The 22,646-nt window shown below is 41.5% G+C and overlaps 1 protein-coding gene across 1 annotated transcript in view; it reads right to left on the bottom strand.

Moving 5' to 3' along the window:
- Positions 1-405: 405 nt before the first annotated feature.
- CHD7 (chromodomain helicase DNA binding protein 7) overlaps positions 406-22,646 on the bottom strand; it is a 188,602-nt gene continuing 166,361 nt past the window's right edge. Inside the window, exons 22-38 of the mRNA XM_025394664.1 lie at positions 22,299-22,498; positions 21,950-22,109; positions 18,776-18,865; positions 18,226-18,329; positions 16,758-16,887; positions 16,275-16,347; positions 16,065-16,122; positions 15,158-15,386; positions 14,702-14,910; positions 13,908-14,579; positions 12,887-13,047; positions 11,198-11,425; positions 10,512-10,955; positions 6,357-6,578; positions 5,139-5,279; positions 4,750-4,854; positions 406-2,375 (exon numbers count right to left, since the gene is read on the bottom strand). Coding sequence (XP_025250449.1) covers positions 1,455-2,375; positions 4,750-4,854; positions 5,139-5,279; positions 6,357-6,578; positions 10,512-10,955; positions 11,198-11,425; positions 12,887-13,047; positions 13,908-14,579; positions 14,702-14,910; positions 15,158-15,386; positions 16,065-16,122; positions 16,275-16,347; positions 16,758-16,887; positions 18,226-18,329; positions 18,776-18,865; positions 21,950-22,109; positions 22,299-22,498 — 4,147 coding nt within the window. The 3' untranslated portion in view covers positions 406-1,454. The remainder of the gene's footprint in view (positions 2,376-4,749; positions 4,855-5,138; positions 5,280-6,356; positions 6,579-10,511; positions 10,956-11,197; positions 11,426-12,886; positions 13,048-13,907; positions 14,580-14,701; positions 14,911-15,157; positions 15,387-16,064; positions 16,123-16,274; positions 16,348-16,757; positions 16,888-18,225; positions 18,330-18,775; positions 18,866-21,949; positions 22,110-22,298; positions 22,499-22,646) is intronic.

Raw genomic sequence — 22,646 nt, 5'->3', positions numbered from 1 at the left:
TTTTTCCACACACTGGTTCCTGGCATCGAGCGCTGGTCTGCAGGACACCAGAGTGCCTTTGTGTCCCTTGCTGACACTACTGCATTGTGTTTTTCTACCCATTAACCAAGGATAAATGACCTAGATATTGTGCCTATTAAAGCCTCATTTTTCTTTTGCCCTTTTGTTCTTCAGTGTACCACATTATCACATGCTGCACACATTTCTAAGTATTCTCAGTCTCAGATGCCCTTTTGAGGGAGTAATAGGAGCTTTTTGTATGCATTTCTGTTGAGATATCTGGAGTGGAATTATGTGAGAGTAATTCAAGGTTTTCTTTCCTGTTTAGTCTTGGAGACAGTTTAGTGTATTACTAAAAGCTAATCTAGTATAAGAGGATATATCAAGAAACTACAAAAGCCAGAATGCTGTATTTGCATCTATTGCGAATACAAAAAATAGAGTGAACACCAGTTTCCCTATATACTACATTCTATAATTACATCTCTGCATATCATGGGTCACTTTTATTAAAAGCATCATTACTACAGTTGGCAGCAATTTACATTTTATCTTACATGATAGCAGTTTTCCAAGAAAAAAATAAAAGGACATCACAACAAAGAAAAACAATACATTTACAAAGTCATGTCTGTAAACTTCAAGGCTAGTTTAGAGCTGAGGTAATGCTGTTTTAGCTTTGTGGCTAAAGTAACAAAGTCCTTTAATTTAAAAAAGGTACCTGATTCTCTCTTCTCTCACTCTTTATTTATTCATCTATTTATTTTGTTTTTACCAGTGCATTACAAGACCACAAGACAATGGAACTGTAGTTCTGTCTGGCAAGAACCCTCCCAGTAGGTGAGTTTTCCAAAGGGACCCTTCACATTCAACAGCTGCCTTATTATTGCTGCGCCTCGGGACAGAGGCGTTCACACTAGCGTGGAGATTGTCAGAGTGGGTGGATGTGTGTGGATGCGCGAGTGTGGGAACCCCATACAGTCAAAAAGGGAAACAAATGAGCAAGGATGATATGTATGGTAAATTTCAGCTTGACCTTCACAGCAAAAAAATTAAAAATTAAAATTAAAAAATTAAATATATAACTTCATACTTCCTTTGAGCAGCACCTTCTTCCATTAGTGCCACTCAGTTACAAATTGCTCTTTATTATAATACCAATGGTACCAAGAGAAAAAAAAAAGCAGAGCATTATGTAAGTTTCCTTAAAAAGACATGATCACCTCTCAAATTTCATCTCTCCTAGGGATAATAAATAATGCACTGCACAATACTTAATGACCAAGATACCTTTTGACACACCTGTATAACATGACTTGAACTTTTTTTTTTTTTTTGCTACACTATGTTACAGAACAGCTTATAAAACTAGGTATGAACATTAACTGTGAGTGTAAACAGTAGGACTACCACTTGTCAAAAGTTTTAAACACTTGAACTGGAACTGGTACTGGTTATTCATCATTTTCATTGTTTTCTATTTCGTCCCCCCCATCAAGTGAGTCTAGCTCTTCACCCTGTGCTATTTCGTCTTCTAAGAGGGAGGACTCTGCAGTCTTATCCAGGCTCTCCTCGGCATCGCTGCCTTCAAGGGTCTCTCCATCTTTAAAGGGTCCTCCCTCGGCCTTGTCAGCAGCAGCCTTTTCTTCGCTCGAGCCCACGGCATTCTGAAGTCCTGCCAATGCTGGGAACCCAGGCAGCGTCAATCCCCCCAGTCCTGGAGGTAGAAACATGGATGGGTAGAAGAGGCCTGGGGCCATGGTGGACAGGAGGAAAGGGTTGAAGGCTAGTGGGTTTGAGGGCAATCCGGCCGGGGCAGTAGCAGCACCAACAGATCCATTCGCAGAGTCAGCAGCCGAAACAGCATCTGTGCTTTTCTCAGAGTCTTTGTTCTCGTCTTCATTCTCATTTCCTTTCTCCTCTCCTTTTGAAGTGCTGTCTTCCGGTTCTCCTTGACTAGAAGCAGTAGTGGTGTTTCCAGTAGCAGCTGACAGAGGGTTATTCAACAGCCCGCCCAAGCCAAACACGTTGGGCAGGCCCGCCATTCCTGGCAGCATCAGGGGCAGCACAGCAGCAGGGTTCTTCGCATCGCCTCCGGCGGTGGCAGCTGTTGCCAGTCCTGGAGGGAAGCCCATGAGGCCTGCCAGCTGGAGCGACTGGAGATTCTGGAGATTCTGAAGGCTCGTCAGGTCCATTCCAGCAAACAGGCTGTTCACCAGCAAAGGGTTGATCCCTGACGTGGAGGCCACAGCAGCAGCGGCCGCGGCTGCTCTGGCGATCTCACTTTTGGGCCTTCTTCCTCTTCTGCTCGCTCCCTCTCCCCGCACCACAGGCCCAGTGAGAAGGCGGTCAAACATCGATTCGGGAACAAAACCCTGGAGGAGAGGGGAGGCAAACAATGGCTATAAAGGCTGCCGAAGACAACTTGATCTCAATGTGAGCCTCTGTGGTGAACCTGCCATTCCAAATAGAAATACCTAAGTAGTTCTTCCCTTCTAACAGCTCAATGATAAAACTTAATGACAGCAAAACTTGTTTTTATTATTATGTTAGCTTGCTGAACTGCAGAAAAATTGCTCAGGGCTACTCATCAGTGAGGTAAATGTCAAGTTAGCTGCATCCATAACTAACTCAAGAAATCATACATCAGGAAGTACATGATGGGGTACAAAAATAAAGTTAGACAGGATGAGTAAGATCTAGTTTTCGGTAACACAACAGGGTGACTACATAGTCAACAATAATTTATTGTATGTTTTAAAATAACTAAAAGAGTATAATCGCATTGTTTGTAATACAAAGGGTAAATGCTTGAGGTGATGCATACCTCATCTACCCAAAGTGATTATTATGCACTGTGTGCTTGTACAAAAATATCTCATGTACCCTATATATATACCTACTATGTACCCATAACACATTTTTATAAAGGAAAGTACATAATGTATAATTATATCAAATCATCACTTGAAGCCAGGTGCCGTGGCTCATGCTTATAATCCCAACACTTTGGGAGGCCAAGATTAGAGAGGATTTCTTGAGCCCAGGAGTCTGAGACCAGCCTGGGGCACATAGCAAGACCCTATCTCTATGAAATTAAAAAAAATTATCCAGGTGTGGTGGCATATGCTTGTCATCTCAGCTACTTGGCTAATCAGGAGGCTGAGATGGGAGGACTGCTTGAGCCCAGGAGTTTGAGGCTGCCAAGTGAGCTATGATTACACCATTGCACTCCAGCCTGGGTGACAGAGCAAGACCCTGTCTCTTAAAAGAAAAAAACACCATGCTGTACACCTTGAATATATATTTGATTCATCAGTTAATTTTTGTCAATTAAATATCTGTCAATTAAAAAAATTTTTTGGCTGGGCAGTGGCTCACACCTGTAATCTGAGCACTTTGGGAGGTCATGGCAGACAGACTGCTTGAGGTGAGTTCGAGACCAGCCTGGGCAATGTGGCAAAATGCCTTCTCTACAAAAAATACAAAAACTAGCCAAGCTTGGTGATGTGTGCCTGTAGTCCCAGCTGCTTGGGAGGCTGAGGTGGAGGATTGCTTGAGCCTGGGAGGTTGAGGCTGTAGTGAGCTGTGATTTTGCCACTGCACTCCAGTCTGGGTGACAAAGACCTTGCCTCAAAAAACAAACAAAAAAGATATTGTATGGGAGAAAATTTATGAAATAGTATAACATAATATAAACCCAGGATGTTTTATCCCCTCTATAATGTGTTATTTTGGATATTTCAAATATGTGTAAGAGAAAAAGTATTTTTGAAATATGGAAAATGTAATTATATTTTATTATCTACCCTAGAAAAATGAAAACTTATGTTCACACCAAAACCTGTACACAATTGCTTATAGCAGCTCTAGTCATAGTTTCAAAAATCAGGAAATAACCCAGATGTCCTTCAGCGTGTGAGGGCTAAGCCGTGCAGTGTCACATCTATGCAATGGAGAGAGCTACTCGGCAACAGAAAGGAGCGAACTGTGACACGTGACCATTGATGACCTTCCATATGATGAGCAAAAGAAATTGCTCAGTTCTTCCAAACTTATGTCCTTCATGCTTACATTTTATGACATTCTCAAAAAGGGATGGAGAACAGGTCAGTGGCAGCCAGGGGCTGGGGGTAGGGGAAAGGACAGTATGAGGGAACTTGAGGGGGTAGGGGGATGGAACCCTATTCTGACTAAGGTGTCAGTTCACAAACTCACACCTGTGTTAAGATTGACAGAACGTTACACTGAAAGAAAAGTCAGTTTTAATGTATAATTAAAACAAACAATCAGCATGTCATGAATGAACTTTTAAAAAGCTAGTAATAACAAAATCTTTTAGGTAGAACTGTTGTATTTTTTTGTTGTTTTTCTTAAATCAGAAATCACAGTTAATCTTAATGATCTCAACCACCATACATCCCATTCCACAGGTGAGCTGTTAAGTAGACTTACCTGGGGCAGTTCCCCTTGGAGAAGTCTACCTCCAAGACTGTGAATGTATGTTTCCATACAAACCTTTTAAATTGGAGCTGACAAATGAATTCACTTTGGATTAATGATGTATTGATGTAAGAAATGATATATTAATGATGTATAAAATGATGTATGAAAATGATGTATTATGTCAATTCTTTTAAGCTAAGAATAAGTTACAACTGAATAATTAATGGCCAACAGAAAACAAGAAAGACTCGGGAAAAGTTTTGTATAGCTGCCTTTCTTGACAGAAACGCAGTTTGTACTTACAGATTGCTTAACTATATCAGTCCAGTCTGGAGCAACTGCAAATTCAGGATTTTCTTCCAGCCACCTGGGTAGATCCTTCATCGGAGGCGCCATAGCTCCACCCATCTGGGTAGAGGCATTTGACAAATGATTAAAAACACAGTCTTCCCTCTCCTCTCTGTTAATCTACTCCCTACTCCTTCTATAACACACACACACACACACACACACACACGCAATCTGGCAGACAGGATTCACACACACACACACACACACACACACACACACACACACACACACACGCAATCTGGCAGACAGGATTCTTTTCCCTTATAGAAGAGGGCAGGATAAAACACTTCTTTCTGGGCTAAGAAATCACATAGTGATCAGTTCCCTTTCCCAGCGTTTACCTTCTTCCCATTTCGTTTATTGACAACAGGCACCCTTTCTTCTCCCGTCAAAGTGTTTATATCCAATTTATTAGGGTTTCGACATCTATGTCGTTTCTGTTTCGGTTTCTGAAATGAGGAAAATAGCACATCTGCATTCTTCTGCAAAAGAAAAAACATATTTAGTAAAACTGGTATTTAGTACTTAGTCTTCTCTATATAAATGCCAAAGAAAACTGTCAGATCATCTTCAATTATTATGGAAGTTTCAAGAATCATTTTAATTATTAATATTAGAAACCATATTCTTCTCTTTGAAAGAAAAAACTCCTTCTTTACCCCTGTCCATTAAGGAACATGTAAGTGCTGGCTTTTCCTTTTGTCTATCAATAAGCTCACTTAAAGTTTTTCTTTAAATGTTTAACCAAGTTGTGATATTTTTAAAGGAGGCTTTCTATAGTACTTTTACTAATTTCTAGTTAGTCGCTTGAATGAACACAAGAGATGATACCCCATCAACAACATGAGACTGTCTGTAATGGGAACTAACCAACAAATAGATCTTGTGAGGGGGTAGGGATACATTCTGAGTGGCAAGAACACTAGGCTGAACAAACAAAATAACACAACAAAATAAAATGTAAAACCCTACATTTAAGTTTTTAAAAATCAATCACATAAATTTGGAAAGCAAAAGACTTGCATTGCTAGCTAGCAAACAGTTTGTGTGACAAACCATTTGGAGATATGAACTGTCTAATGTTTAATATAAGGCACCAGCGTTAGTTGCCGTAAAAGCAGCTAATACAATCTTGGGCTGCACTAACTGGTCAAATCTCTGGAAGTGATGGCTTCATAGCACTCTGGGATGGCGGAGCCTTGTCTGGAGACTAGAGAAAGTGCATTCAAGAGTGTTACCCCAATACTAAGACCGCCTGGAAACAATGCCATGGAAAGAATAACTGAGGAAGTCACATGAGTTTGATGGGAGAAGCAAACAGTAAGGAAATGCATAATGCACATCTTCAAATAACCATAAGGCTGCCTTCAGTAAGACAGACCTAAAGCTAGTATCTGAAATGAAGAAGATTCAACAACAAAGACCTGGGAAATGTTTGAGACCAGGAAACATTCAAGGAAAAGGCAGAGGGACCAGCTGTCAGGGATTTCTATGTTGTAAGGGAATGAAGTGGACCGGCCTGCAATATTCCTTCCAACTCTAAACTCTGCAATACTCACTGGTACATAACTTGGCATATCAACAGTGTAAGTAGGGTGCAGCTTCAGCCATTCAACTAAATCCTTATTTTTAGGAGCATCTTCCCCCACCAGCCTTGTCCCATCTTCGAGACTGATAACAGGGATCCGTGTGTCTGGGTCCAGCTGTCCGGGAGAAGGAATGTTTCTTGTTGGTGGGGTCTCTATATCTTCTTCAAAAGCTTTGGTCACCTCAGCATCCTCCTGCAGAAAGTTCACAATGGTATGAATTCTCACACAAAGAGAGAGCCTCTGACAATGTCCTATTTCAAGAAAATGCTATCCTAGAATGGATCTTTGATCAAAAAGGGAAAATAGTTACTAGAAACAATGTCAGTTTGGGAACAGCTATTAAAAGTCAGAAAAAGAGGCTGGGTGCAGTGGCTCACGCTTGTAATCCCAGCACTCTGGGAGACTGAGGTGGATGGATCACCTGAGGTCAGGAGTTATAAAAAATACAAAAAATAGCCAGGCATGGTGGTGCTTGCCTGTAATCCCAGTTACCTGGGAGGCTGGGGCAGGAGAATCACTTGAACTCAGGAGGCAGAGGTTGCAGTGAGCAGAGATTGCGCCACTGCACCCCAGCCTAGGCGATAGAGTGAGACTTTTTCTCAAAAAAAAAAAAAAAAAAAGTTAGAAGACGAAACTTTTATATCATTCTTCACACTGTAGAATAGTAAGAAGGTAAAAAATGTATAGTCCACTAAGGTTCCATGCTTTGAAACCCTAAGCCAGCCACTGGGAATACAATATGGGGAGTATAGTCTGAGTTGATATGCATGAAGGGCGGCCTCTCAAGCTCTCTTGGAGATCCCCAAATTAAATTAAAGATAAATTTAATTTATCAAAATATATTAAAGATATTATTTAATAATGTTTAGATATTAATTAATTAACAAAATAAATTGAAGATAATTTATACTAAAGGAATTTCTAAAAGCCAGTTTATATGCAACTTATTGGCAATCTGTGCACAATATAATTTTGCTGGTAGTGGGACATTTTGTCTCAGGTATGTGTGGCAACATTGGAAAGAACAACACTAACTGAAGTCTACAGTTATTTCAACCTCCAGACACCCATTTCTCCTTCCCCACAGCTCTACCATGGCCGAGGCCTGCGTCACTTCCCACCCAGGTTATTGCAATATTCCTAAATGGTCTCCCTGATTCTAACCCCACCTGTCTTCAATCCAACCTCCACACCACAATGCTGGAGTCAGTTTTCTAAAATGCAGCTTTTCCCAGTTCAAAAAATTATGTCACATCACTCTCCTATTTTTTTCAATAACTGCATTCCTATTACCTCCAGGACAAAATCCAAGTTCTTCCGAATGGCATCTCTCTACTCTTACACATGTTCTCTGCCAACCCTTTTAAAATGACCAATTCTTACATGATCTTCAAAACTTAACTGAAGTACAGCCATCCATAGGGAAACTTCTTCATCTGTTTCTCCCCATATCCTCTTCCCTCTACTCCTAGGCTTCCTTTGGGCTCATAAAGTACCCTAGACATGTCTTGGTCATGGCACACGTGCACAACCAGGACACATTATTATTTATCTGTTACCCCTTCCTCAACACTGCATTCTCTAGTGCAAGCACTTGTCAGGACTGTGTCTTCTGACTCTCAGTGCCGGCACAGGGAATAGTGCCAGCTTGTCCACTGTTGCTGAATGCATTCTTTTTCATGGCAGCACAGTTAGAGTGCTGACAAAATACTAAATTCTAGGATCTGTCCTCTTTCATCCAGGTAACACTGCTGGCCTTTACATCTCTTTCCTACTCGGTTTATTTACAGATCGATCAGTGCTTTCCTTGTATTTTATGTGCATGCACATCACCCCCGACAACACCAAATGAGGAATCCCTACATTTCAAAATGTGACAGTTAAAAAAAAAAAGTTTTAAAAACACATTCTCTAACTTCAATTAGGAATTTTCTCAGGCTTTCTAAATGTGACTTCAGAAAAATATCAACAAATTCTTAAAGACTTAAAATAGTGAAATGAATAAAATCAGTCACACATTTAAAATAGGGTGTGTAGAAGCAAGCACCTGGGTTGCATTATTAATTCCTAACACCTGGTCCAGAAATAAAGCTGTGTCATGATCCAAATATTGAACATAATTGCCTGTAATCCCAGTACTTCAGGCGGCTGAGGTGGGTGGATTACTTGAGCCCAGAAGTTCGAGACCAGCCTGGGCAACATGGTGAAACCCTGTCCCCACCAAAAATACAAAACAATTAGCCGAATATGGTGGCACACGCCTATAGTTCCATCTACTCGGGAGGCTGAGGTGGGAGAATCACTTGAGCCCGGGAGGTGAAGGCTGCAGTGAGCCAAGATTGTGCCACTGTGCTCCAGCCCGGGTGACAGAGTGAGACCCTGTCTCAAAAACAAACCCTGTTTCAAAACACAAAAAACCCTACAAATATTGAACATGATAATAAACAAAAAGAAGTGTCAGCTGCAGAAACTTCCTAATTTGTTAAAGTTTATGGAGAAAGAATTTATCAGTCAACAAAATCTATCAAAGAAGTAGTTTCAAACAGAAAGGCTAATCACTAGTGCTACAACTCTGTTTCAGGGCCATACCCCTAGAAATGGTGTTTTAACTTACGGAAAACATATAAGTCACAGCTAGTCCATTACAAAGTATACTTTTACAGGATTCCGAAAACAATCATACCATCAACAAATGTGACCATTATGATGACTGGTGCATTGGTAATCAATTTTGAAAAAAAAAATTTTTTATTTTTTTGAAACGCAGTCTTGCTCTGTCGCCCAGGCTGGAGTACAGTGGCGCGATTGTGGCTCACTGCAACCTCCACCTCCCGGGTTCAAGCAATTCTCCTGCCTCAGCATCCTGAGTAGCTGGGATCACAGGCACATGCCACCAGGCCAGGCTAATTTTTATAATTTGAGTAGAGGCAAGGTTTTGCCATTTTTGCCAGGCTGGTCTTGAACTCCTGACCTCAAGTGATCTACCTGCCTCGGCCTCCCAGAGTGCTGGGATTACAGGCGTGAGCCACTGTGCCCGGTCCAATTTTGAAAATTTACTCTGAATGCTTCTGTTTTAATTAGACTCCACCAGAGGGCAAACAAATTTCAGTGAATGTTATTTTTCGTTTCTGAACTTCAACTCAACCATGTCTTATCCCGCCTTCTTATTAAGCTTTCTCTGGGTTCAAGAAATAGAAAATGGGCAAATAATAATAGGGATGGAGTAAGAAAAAACATGCTGCAACAGACAACTGTCTTCCCTCAATCTCAAATTTCAGTATTTCCCAAACTATGTCCCACTGCTTGAGGAAGGGGCCAGGACGGCCCAGCACCTGGAAGGCTTCCCAGAGCACCCACTCTTCACAAGACAGACAAGGAGCTCCAGCCACTATGGTGACTGGGGCTTCTAGTCAATAGGTTCAAGATATATAGTACTAAACCATTTTTTTAAAAAACACATGTAAATGTGCTCTTTGGGATAAAATTCTGGTCATCAGTGAGTCAGGCACCACATTTTTGGGTGAGATGTAGTTGGAGCAGATTAAGAAAGAAAATCATTTTGATTATACTGCATTCATTTATTTCCTCTGAATTGAGAAAGGGAAAGTCAAAATCCATTGGTTCATACGTTCTATTCAAACCTATTCTAGCAAAGATGCAGCTCAGATTTTTAAAATACTTACAGAGGTAGGAGAATTTGCCGTCACTAGCTTTTTATGTTAACACAAATCTTAGGTCCAAAACGAAACATTTATACTAATTCTAATAAATGCCAGGCCTAAAACACATCAATAGCTTTAAGAGCAGAAACTTGTTTCACCTCGAGAATTCAGATAACAATTCTAGGCTCAGAAGAACATGTTTCTGGGTTGGGCTGTTCTTCTGGGAGCAATCAACACATCAGAACTTGGGAAGAATACATCCTCAAGCTACAGTTCGTTCAGGCCAAGTGATCTGTATCAATGATCAGAATCATGACTGTTCACTGTAAAACTATTTCTTTAGTGGAGGAAGCTGGCTTTCATACCATGCTGCTGAGAGAAACACAGCCCAGCAGCGTGAGCATCACGGGACCCTCAGCTGTCAACATGTGCAATCGCCATGCAGGCAAGCTCCCCGACTTACTGCACTCAATGACGTCCGTTTGTGGCTCATGAAAAGCAGATCAAGGCCCTCCACATTTTTCCTCCTTCCCCGCCTCCTCTTCATAGGAGGCTCTCCATCCACTAGGGAGCCATTAAGGAGATGCCTTGTGGGTGTGCGCGAAAGGCCTGCTTGGAGCAGTTCCATTTGAGTCTTAAAGGCATCAGACACTGGTGTCGAGACATTAGGCAAGATAAACTTTGAAGAAAGAGATGAAAAATTTGAGGTAGAACTTGTTGCCTCTCTTGAGGCCTTCGATAAATCTACAACTTTTTCTTGTCCATTTTCTGAGACCACCTGAGACTCTCGAAGCTGGGCAACCATCTCCATGAGATTTCGCCTCTTGGCAGCTCTTTCGGCCTCAATTTCGATTTTTCTCCTCCTCCTCCTCCGCTGGCGAGGGACAGAGAGGTTGAGGGCATCTTCCTATTGAAAAATTCCAACAGAGTAGGGTTGCAGTGAGCCAGAATTGTATCGGCTATATGGGCTGGTTTTAGAAATAAGGAACAAGAAGGTTAAGGAATTAAGCATTCATGACTGGTGCACAGAGCTGAGGAAACAGCAGCTATCTTATTTCTAAGCAGGACCAGTGAAATATAAGCTCCCAAACTCAGTTAAGGCTTAGAGGGCTCCCTTTTAAGCTGCAGAAACAAGCCATTCTAACTTACTTTTGATAACTGAGGAGAAGTAGTGAGGTCCTCACTCCCACTAATGCTGGCTTGGCCGACCATGGAGAGCTCAGCAAAGCTCCTCTTCTGCAAGGGGCTGTCCACTGTGGTGGGTGTGTAACCTGGGATGAGGCCTTGGAAATCAAACATCTGGCGCCTATTTACTGGCCATTTGCCTTTCAACACTGCTTCACAGATGTTGTCTAATCGGTTTATCATTACTCTATCCTGGAGGGAGAAGAAAAGTCACAAGAAATTTTAACAAAGCCCTGGTTAAAATTACTAGATAAATACATCCATCAAGATGCAAAAGAGCATAAAATGTTTAAAAGTCAACTGGAGGACAAAGAGTAAAAGAAAACAAAAGGCAAGGAACCAAGTAAGAAAGTAAATAAACAAAATCTCCTATAATGGCATTGATCTGGCAGAAGGTCCTAGGTGGCTTCAACACAGAAAACATGCTATTTTAAAATTACAAACACTGAACTTCGTAAAACAGAAAAATGTACTAAATAATCACCACCTTCAAAATATCTTCATATTTAAAAAGTAACTCTTGTACAAGCTCCACAGACCTCTGCTGGTGGACGTCAGTGGATGACAATGGAAACCCTGCATTAGCATCTTGCTGCCCAGGCCCTTCAGATCTACAGGCTGGATTGCAGTCCCAGGAAGTAGGACATCATTAGCGTCACTATTAATAAAGTTCAGCATTATGAAATGGGCACCAACCTAGGAACACCTAATGAATGTCAATTTGCATTCCCTACCTATTATCACTTCAAATTTCATTGAAGCGTGTACACTAAAAATTTCTAATTACAGCTTTAGACTGAGTTTCCCTAGATTAAAAGTGCCTGCTACTATAACCTTTGACTGATCTGGGAAACTCCCTCCTACACTCAATAAAGGAGGTTAGCATAACAGGGGAACTAAAGGGACAGACAGAGGAAAGAAAATATCTTTGACAGTACATTCTTTGGTCAAAATTTTCACCTTGTTTCTTAAACAACAATAATACTGGGAAAGACCAGCCTGAGGGTAGGCTGACTGAAGCTCATTTTTTGTGTTGTTTTAAACCAGACAGCCCTGTTATGGTGATTAGGATGATTATTTCCTCACCCCGAAAAACAGATCTAAATTATACGGGGAATTATTATAAAATTATACTATTTAGCCAGAAAAGTAATTTCCATTTTGCTTTTGGTTACAGATAACTACATTTGGAATTATCTCATAATGTGTTAAGAGCAAATGGGTCAACAGTATACCCTCTCCCAAGTCAAGAAGCTGGTAGGTTTCCAAAAATATAAAGTTGTCTTAAATCTGAAGGCTTTATTTCACATAAAAAATTTTTAAAACACAGTGATAATCCACAGATTATACTAGACAACAGGGGTAAGTAACCTAAAAGCCACATGGAGCCAAAGATCCATCCATATAAACACTTCTATTTCTTATTATCTTTCTTTCACATCACATTTCTCTTCCTATTGGAAAAGTGTTCTACAATTTTTTTCTTTGGGCTTTTTCAGATCATTCTTTAAAAGCGTAAGAAAAATCTATAGTCTTCATATACTGTGTCAAAAGTTTACCTTAAAATTATTTGAAAAATCAAGTTAGAAAGATTTCCTCTACCCTAATCCCTTTTGGTCAGCCAAACAACAACAGCAACAAAAACCTGCCAACCTTAGGCCAAAATGAGAAGGCAAATGTTCTTTCATGAAGGAGCTGAGCTACTGAAGGATCTCCGTCCTCCATGTAGAATCCATCTCGGGTTTCATCTCTAGCAGTGCTCATGGAAGCATTGCTTTCTTCATCAAAATTCTTCCCTCTAGAGACAGCTCCTGCTGAGAAATGAGTTAATGTGCATTACTCACAACCACAGTATCAGGGAAACTGAAGTTTAGAAAGGACACGATTAAAAATGTGAATACTAATCAGCTCCATTTTATTGAGTACCTACTACATGGCTAGAATGGTATTAGGCATTGTTGTCTAAAGCTTGTAACAGCCATTTCACATAGATGGTGTTATTTCCATCTTGCAGATGATGACAAGAGGCTGAGAGAGGTTAGTCACTAGCCACCTAGCACTGTGCAAGTAAACCTTACAGGAGGATGACAGCCAACCAAGTCATTGACTCAAGAGCCTATTTTCTTCCTCACAGAAAAAAGGGCTGACCTTCTAGCAAAAGTTGAAGGTTCCAGCTACAGCACAGTATGTGCTTCATTTTTACTTTGGGCCAGTTTCAGCAACCTTACTGCGACTTAAAAAATTGGTTATTTTTAGATTCTATTCCTACTCTTTACTTCTGAATCAAAACATAAGCACCAATTGTTTCAAAATGATTAACAATATTTACTCAGTGAATGACCACCTTCCCTCACATTTGTCAAAATTAAAATCACATAGAATTCTTAATACACTGTCACTACAAGCTAACTTCCATCCTTAAACCAAAAGTTGCTAATGTGTCCATGCAACTCTTCTTAAGAGTTTACGTTGTTCAAAATACCATGGTTAGGTGCCATAAGGTGCCAGGGCAAAACACAGGTATAAGCAAAACTTGAAACTATCCCCTCATGGAAGAAAATGTACACTAAGTACTCGTGAAAAAGAAAAGAGCAGGTGCCATGCTGCCAGAAAGCAACGTATCTCACAACCAGCTGCTGTGGGATCGGGAGAGGGGCCAGTGGTGAGGCCTTACCTTCAGGCTGGGAAGACTCTTCCGACTTATCGTCATCCTCCAGCTTTTCCTCTTCATCCTCTTCGGAACCTTTCTCTGAGATAGATTTGGACCCAGCGTCTATGCCGACCTCGACACCTTTCAGTTCATTTTTCGCAGAGCTGGCCTCCGCCTCACATTCCTGCTTGCTCTCCTTTCCGCTGCCGTCGGTTTCTTCTTCCTCTTCTTTGCCCTCACCTTTCTCCTTGGCAGTTGAGTTTTCAGACTCCTCCACTTTGCCTTCCGCTTGTTCCAGTACCTTCTCATCTTGAATGTGAGCAGATGACATGACTGGAGGAGTCTGGCCAAATCCAACTGCCAGTGGATTCAAGGAAGATGTATTACCTGCTCCTCTGTTTTGAGCAAAGTTTTTATGTGCATCCAAGAAGGATAACTCAGGGTCATTGAGGATGTGATAATCTGTCCGACTGACCCCATGTTTAGCAGCACCAACCAGCAAGTCTCGGTCATGCCGTCCACACTCCCACCACTCTGGCAGATCCAAGCTTGGCTGGCAGAGCTTAAGCCTCTCTCCCAGCTGGGGGTGATGGAGAACCTGCTCGCGGATCTTCCGTAGTAGCTCAATGCGGTACAGAGTTCGAGAGGCTCGCTCCTCTGTGATCGGCTCAATTATGGAGGAGAGGTCTGGCGGTTCTATAACACAGAAGGGCTCATATTTACTTGGGAAGAACTCAAAAGCAGTCTACATTGTACACTTTCTTATGTTTCACTTTACTGGTCTTTTCACATAGAGCTTTGTTGCTAAATGTACCTACCATCATCTGGCTTGACAGGCATTCGACATACTCGCCTACACATGGCCACAAAACAACTGAAGTATTTCTCCAAACTTTCATCAGACTTTTTGTCAAGCCTGGCAAAGGCTCGAAATTGATTCCAGTCAAATTGCTGTTTCACAGGGTCAAAAATAACCCCAAAGGTAGATACCACACGGTAAAAATCAGCCTCTTCTCTTCTTGTCCACCTGTTAGAAAGATTACATTAGCTTGCATCACACTTCAGGAAAAGACTTAATATTTACTGTTTCTTTTCCCCTTTCTCCCAGACTTTATACATGGTAGTTATTTGGGGGTGGGGAGACAGACTGCTTTGCTGGAGTGAGCCTTTCTTTGGCGGTCACTCTTTGATATGAGTCCCATCTCCTGTGGGTCTACAGGAGCAGGGCAGAAGGGAATGTACCAGGAGCTGAGTGAAACCCTGAAGAAACTCACTTTTGCCGCTTCTCAGATATAATAGCTTCCCTTTCCGCTTCCAGAGCTCTCACTTCCTCTCGAGGCCGCCGTCTGCGCCGGTCAGTCTTCATTAGGGCCTCTTGCCTCATCTGTTGCCTTTTATAGCTGCGCTGATAGGCAGTAATGAGCCGGCGCAGACGTGTAGTCAGGGTTGAAGTGTTAGGCCAGTAAAGTTGGCCTAACTCAGCATTACTCTCACTGTGCTTGCCTGCGGAAGTGGAAAAACATTTTTGAAATGTGTAGCTGAAATCTTGCAACACACAGAGTATTCCAACAAAACAGGATGACTCGTTAAGATTCAAATGACAGTGTGGGTAAGGGCATCTCAGTGCCCTCATTTTAAAAATATAAATAAGTAATAACATTCGCTTGGAACGTATACACTTATTTCTTTTTTAATTCCTTAGAGGGGGTGAAAACATTATTTATTAGTCCTACATAAAGAAACACACTTTACAGCATAAACTTCCTTATAAGGTACTCTCCTCTAATGTATGTGCAATAATCATCTTGAGTATAAAAAATAACTGCATAATTGTTGTGCAATGATTTTATTCGGTAAAAGGTCAATATTCTAAATAAACTGAAAATATTTTAGGTAAATACAGAGCAAATTCTCTATTCCCAAGAGTTATAGTTTAGATACTTAAAATTTTTCACTAATTAGTGTAAAATATAAATCAGCTAATTATCATCAAAGAAACAGTTATCCTAGCTAAGAAATTCAATGTAATGAAAACACAACCATTAACAAGAATTAAAATGATTCACAAAACAGGTCAGTGTAGAAGAAACAAGGTGTTAAGACACTGCCATTGTGAAGCAGGACAGTCCCTACCACATGAACAATGACTGCTCAGCTGCACGAGCTTTTCTGGGGCCTTACCTGTGGCATGTATTTCCATGGATTCTTCCTTATCCTCTGGAGGAGAATTTGCAAATTCCTTGAAAGCAAAGAAACAGAATGACTTTAATTTGGGGTCTCATTTTTCTTTGTCTTTTAAAGAAAAGGTCATTATCTATAAAGTTTAACAAGTCTTATATGGGCATATAATATTTAATGGAGCTATAAAAGCCAATATACTCAAGTTCATACATCTATTTCATCTTTGAATGGTGTTCTGGTTGGTTTATATTCTGGGTCTTCATCTTCTCTATCAAATTCTCCCCTATGTAAAACAAACATAAAAATTGTTCGAATGATACTGATAAGCAAGAGAGGGAAGGCGGGGTGGGTAGGAAAGAGTAACAATCTATCCAGTGCTACTTTTAATTATGGGTTTGACATCAAAAGCAACTCTATCAGTATTTAAAACATGCAGCCGTGGCAGGGTGGTGGAGGGGGTCTGGAGAGGTCGGGGGAAATGACATTTGGAAAAGAAAAACAAGTTTCAGATTATCAAGATAATGTACATCCTTTAAACAGTCATTACAACACACAAATAGAGTAGACTGGTAAACAGCACTTGAACTTCAAATCTGACACAATACAGTGTGTAGTGCAGGGTAAGAACTGAACGCTGCCAATAGATGTGAAACTGACATAAAGTTTATTCAAATTTTAAAATGTCCTTCTTACCCGTCACCACCATCTGCTAGCATGTCTGTTCCTCTTTGCTCGGCAGCTATGGCCTTGGCATCAGGCATACCAACTCGTTCCAGAAAGCACAGTGCGGGGTCAGCTCGCATGGAGTTGTACTTCTCATAGCCTGTGCCGTGCCCATCCGTGCACGGAAAACACACAGAAACAAAGAAAGGCCCCATCACAGGCAAAATCACAGCACTGCCACAACACAAGTTTGTTTCTCAGTCAAGGTTAGCATCTATGTTGAATCTAAGTGGACCTTGTTTTAGTAGAGGATACTATGGAATGCTCCTTCTAGGGAAGGTACTGGGGGCCAAGTTACACCTCAGGGATATTATCAGAATTACCACAAACACTAATAGAAAAACAGGTTCAGAATAACTGCAAGATGCCTGGGAGGATTTCTGAACCTATTTTCCCCCAGATCTAATTTTGCTTGACATTTAGAAGGCTTCGCAATGTTCCTTTATGACCTCTGCAGGGGTGCGCTGAGTCCACCCCCGTCCACCCTGTGAATAGCATCAGTCCTGCAGGAACTCGCATGGCTGGCTGAAAAATCCCCATATACGTAAGGCCAGCGAACCTGTCTTATTAGGTTTAGGATGTTGCATGTCAGTAAGATGACACCGTTCCCTCTATGGTTTTCAAACTGCAATTTGCTTTTTGACTGCCCAAGTTGACTAGATGGAAAATGGCAGATCCCAACAGTGCACTGCGGGAAAATGATTTTGAGGCTGAGCTCACAAAACGCGGCTGCAGTACATAGGCAGAACAGCACAATTCAATTAGGATGTGTACTACAACACACCGCTCCTAACTGCTGTAGAGCCGCAAGCCAAACTGTAATCATGAAAGGTTTTATAAGCCATCATTCTCCCCTTTAGTCAGGCTGGGCTGCTGAGAATACCTCCACGACCTCCAGAGAATTGGGATTATAATCAGGAATCGCTCACTGTATATATCATGCCAGTTCTGCATCCCCAGCCTTTCAAAGTTAACAAGGCTGCATCCCACTCAGGGGAGCCACGAGTTCTCAGCACTGACATTTGTGAAATATTGCTTGGAACAAAGCCCAGGAGGCACTTGTACAGATTAATAGCAGAGGTTAAGCCCACCGTCCACTTTGACACTGGTTGGCAGAGTTAGCAAGGGAAGCCATGCTGGAAGCAAAGTTTAGGGAGAGCTATAGTACAACTTGGCTATTATTAAAACAAATATGGTTTGGGTTTTATTTACAGCCAAGAAAGAAATGTTTTCTTCTCAAATGCTCAACAAACATTCAAAAACAGCATCTGATATTTACAGTTCATATTAGATTTTTAGTACAGAAAAATGGTAGACGCCAAGAGTCCTTTGGAACTATCCTCATTAATATTATGACTTTGGAAAAGAGTATGTAAAGAGTTCTAAATAAAGACCAAGCCATACAGTCGAGATGTATTCAAACAGAAACGTCACTTACCATGTTTGAACACTCCAATTAAGAGGGATTTGTCTGCTTCCTTATCCCACCAATCTGCAGGAACTTCAGCATGGAAAGGTTCAGGGATCCACACATCGGCTTCACTGAAAGACAACATTTATAAGAAATATTAGTATTAAAAAAGAATTCCAAGTAATGAATGTGATACACGGCTCACGTGCCCTCTCTCCCACAATAAACATCTGAGCATGGTGGGGAGGTATCAGCAAAGGTAAAAAGAAAGGGCATGAGTCAGTAGCCCTCTGCTATGACCAGAAAGAACTTTATCACATGGTATCCCATTTTAAGGGTCATCTCAGAACACCAGTGCTTTAGTTCGCACCTCTTTACACTACAAACATAAATACAAACAGCCTTTTCCTGATTCTCATCACATCCCCAAGCAGGAAGGACAAATACCGCATTCAAGATGCAAAAAAGGAGATGGGTTACTAGTGGTTTACGAAGGTTCTGAAACACAATCCATGATGTTTTCCGGCTACCCAGATTATCTCACTGAGGTTGAGTACAAACGTGAGCTCGCACTAACCTTGAGTCAGCACCCTCTAAGATCTTATCTGCCTGGTCTCCTATCACTTCTTGTCTTAGGTAGTACAGCATGCGGACACGCAGCAGGACCCTGGAGAGGAAGACAGAGGGGGGAAAAAGTTCTTAACTTCAGGACTGTTTGCCAACAGTGGCTTTTGGCAGCTGCTGCTGTTCATCCATCATCCTGCCAAGGCTGATTAGCCATGCTGTATGGTAGGCTTGAAGCGTGACAGATGGTGGCACATAATCACCTCTGTGTGGTGCTTTCTGCTGGCTTCCAACAGGCCTGCCTGGCAACCGCTCACACTGCACAGAGAGGGCCCAAGCTCAGCCCAGCCCAGGCGCACTTCATTTAGTTCTACCTAGTGCAGCTTGTGAAGTTTAGACACGTACCCTACCATTGCCTCTGAAGTATTGAAGCAAGTTTGTAAACAACTGAGCAGATGGCTTTCAGTAACTGTTCTGCTTCATTATCTCATAAAATTTCCTCAGCTGCTGCCTTAATACCATTTTTGGAAGCACATCAGAAGTTGTAGGAATAAACGAGATATAAAATCTGGTTTTACTACCTTACAATAAACCCTCAATATGGAATGTCAGGTTTTTCAGATTATACAACTTTGCTTCCGAGAAAAGAAGATGGCGACAGGGTTGGGTAGAAGGTGTGTCCTTGCTCTTCTCCTGTATGAAATACTATGTTAGACATTTTTATTCCTTCTAGTTTTTTGTACCTGGGAACTTAAGTTGTAGTAGCTTGAAAAAAAAATTAGAAAATTAAAATGTGTCCAATTCATTGACATTCTTAATCATTCTCAAGAAATCGATTTTTTAAAACGCTTGGAATTCTAGGAACTAGATTTTCAATCCTGCTTGGAGTTCCTCAATGGCTAAAACATAATTCTTTCAAGAAAGTCCACCTGGTAAGTCCCAAAAGCCAGTGTCTACCAAAGCTAGTATCCCCTGCTGCACAGCCCTGGTGTGCATTGGGGACTGACAGGTGAATCGTGGCCTTCTTGGCCATGAGTACATGATAATACAAATGTTATTTCCCCAGCTGAGTAATCCCATCATGTACTTGTACAGCACTTTACAACCAATGTCTCACACTTATACTAGCCCTTTTGATCTTCACAACAACCCTATGATGAAGCAGGGCAAGTTATAATTTCCACTTTCAAATGGGAAAACTGATGGTAGCAGAAGATAAGTGACAAATCCAAGGCCACAGAGTTACCTTGCACATGGGACAATTGGAACTAGGTCTTCAGGCTCTACTACACCACGCTGTTTTCAGGGTGTGGAAACTGTCCCTAAAACTTCAAAATAACAACTAGGATTCACCACAACAGACAACTCCCGATCACACATCAACAGATGCTCCCCAACAGGCCTTCCCCCAACCACGAGCCTACTCATGGCCAGCATGGGCTCTGGATAGGTCAAGCATGAGCTTGTAAATCCCTGAAGAGACTCACTTTGGATAACTCATTTCTATTTCTTTAGATTTTTTTTCTCTTGTGAACTCATGAGATTAAACATTAACTGTACCATACTGAACAGACATTTTCTAAGAGTGTGAGTGGGGTAGGATTTTAGGAAGCACTTTTATGCCACAGCAGTAACCACCAAGTTTCTGAGATACCAAAAGGGTTGGAGGTAATGGTTCTGAAGATGCCTTGGAGCCTCACCACAGCTCTGAGGAGCAGAGACTTCCAAGCTGAGGCTGCCCTCATCTACTTGGGTTCAAACCTGGTTCTGCCCCTTAACTGGCTGAGGGTCCTTGAGGAGGTTACTCAACTTTAGTTTCAGTTTCCTTGTCAGTTAAATGGGGAAAAAAGTCATACTAATCTTAGACAACTCAAACAGATAAGCCATACAAAGCGCTTGGCACGCTGCCAGTATTATGTGCTCAGACTTTGTTGCTGCTACTTTTACAGAGAGAAATGCATACTTATTTACATCCTGCCTCATCCAGCTGAGATCTTGCTGCCGAGGTTTACTGGACTCACCAGGAAAGTGAGTCCTCAAGAGGCTGAATAACTTGCTCAAGGTCACACGAAGCTAGGACATAGAGCTGATCAGTAGCATTGTTGCCTGAACTAGTGATATGGAAAAACGCATATTCAGAATAAGGAAACAACACATGCAGATGTTAGTTTAATAGGAACTGTTAACAGAACTCCAAGCAATGAAATAAATTTAGGTTCAATATTCTTCAATTATCTATAATCAGTTTTTGGAAATAAACGTAAGAAATATGATTCTAAGCTCATAGGCAGAAAAAATGGACCCAGCAACTGAGGTAATATTAAGCAAAAAATAATACATGAACTCCCCAGTCCTCCCTCCACTGTACGCAGCTAGTTGAAGGTGGGATCATATAACGCTGACTACAATTATCTAACAGATACTGGTTAAAAACCAGTCCTCTACAATGTTCATAGCACCATTATTCACAACAGCCATGATAACCAGCCCAAGTGTCTGTCAACAGATGACTGGGACAAACAAAACGTGGCATATACACACAATGGAATACTATTCAGCCATAAACAGGAATGAAATTCTGATACCGTAATACAAATGAACCTTGAAAATATTAAGTGAAGTAAGCCAGGCACAGAAGGACAAATAATCTGTGATTCCCCTTAGGAGACATATAGGACAGACAAACTAATAGAAACAGAACATAGAATGGTAATTGCCAGGGGCCAGGCAAGTTACTGTTTAATTGATATAGTATTTACATTTGGGATGATGGAAACATTTCAGGTACAGTATTGTGAGTGTAAATAATGCCAACGAATTGATCACTTATAAACGGTAAAAATGGTAAATGTTGTGTTGTGTATCTTACCATGTTAAAAAATAATCAGTCACCTAAACGTATGCTCTCCTGTAACTTGACACCACATTTCAAGAAAAATGGTAAGGCTGTGCAAAGGCAACAACTACACCATTTAAAAGTCTTAATAACAGAGCTGTCCCTCCATATCCACAGGAGTATGGTTCCAGGACACCCCTCAGACACCAAGATCCGCAGATGCTCAGGTCCCTCAGTTGGCCCTCCAAATCTGCGAGTTCTGCATCTGCAGACGTGAAGGGCCGACTGCATGCATTTTTTAAAGAATAAAAAGGGAATTAAACTCTCCAGGTCCACCCTCTAATAACATACTTGTTACAGTGATGCTTCAGGTGTTTCTTGTAGCTGTCCTCCTGGAACAGGGCATCTGGGTTGCAGCTGGCCAGCCAGTCGGCATCCTGCACCACCGGCTGTGTGCTCTGGGCTTTCACCTTCTTTCCCTTCCTTCCCCTTGGCACAGGGGCTGATAAACCTAGAATCACCATCATAATAATAATAGAAGCCTTTTACATTCCAATTATAGTGTCAATGGCAGAGAGGCAGGGAATGCATGAGGCAGGGAAATACGGGGTGTATGTCACATCTCTTTATCAACAGTGTGTCACGAAGGATCCTGATGGCTTTGTGACCCTGTAGCACAAACAACATGGCGGAAACCTACCAGAATGGTTGACCAAGGCTCGAGTCTGGCCATCCGCTGTGGGTGTGATCAGATCCCAGATGAAGCTTTTGATATTCTCATCGCCTTTGTAATGATTAAGACAGTATACCAGGATGGTTCTGCAGATAGTTTCGACATCTTGCTCAGTGAGCTGGCGTTTATAGCGTCCGTGGGAAAGAATGTCTGTCCACCGTCCCCAACTGCAAAGCAAATATTCAGCATGCCGAGGTGTCTGTGAGTTTTGATTTACGGCTTTACTTTAACAGTCAGGTAGCAGTGTTGGGAAATCCTGGGTCAAAACTAGCAACAATTCACACTGGATGACAGGAAAGCAATCCAGGGTGCAAG

Source organism: Theropithecus gelada, chromosome 8 (assembly GCF_003255815.1).
Source record: "Theropithecus gelada isolate Dixy chromosome 8, Tgel_1.0, whole genome shotgun sequence".
In the NCBI taxonomy this organism is placed as follows: domain Eukaryota; kingdom Metazoa; phylum Chordata; class Mammalia; order Primates; family Cercopithecidae; genus Theropithecus; species Theropithecus gelada.
Note: the sequence above shows the minus strand (reverse complement) of the source record. Positions and strands in the feature narration are given on the sequence as shown.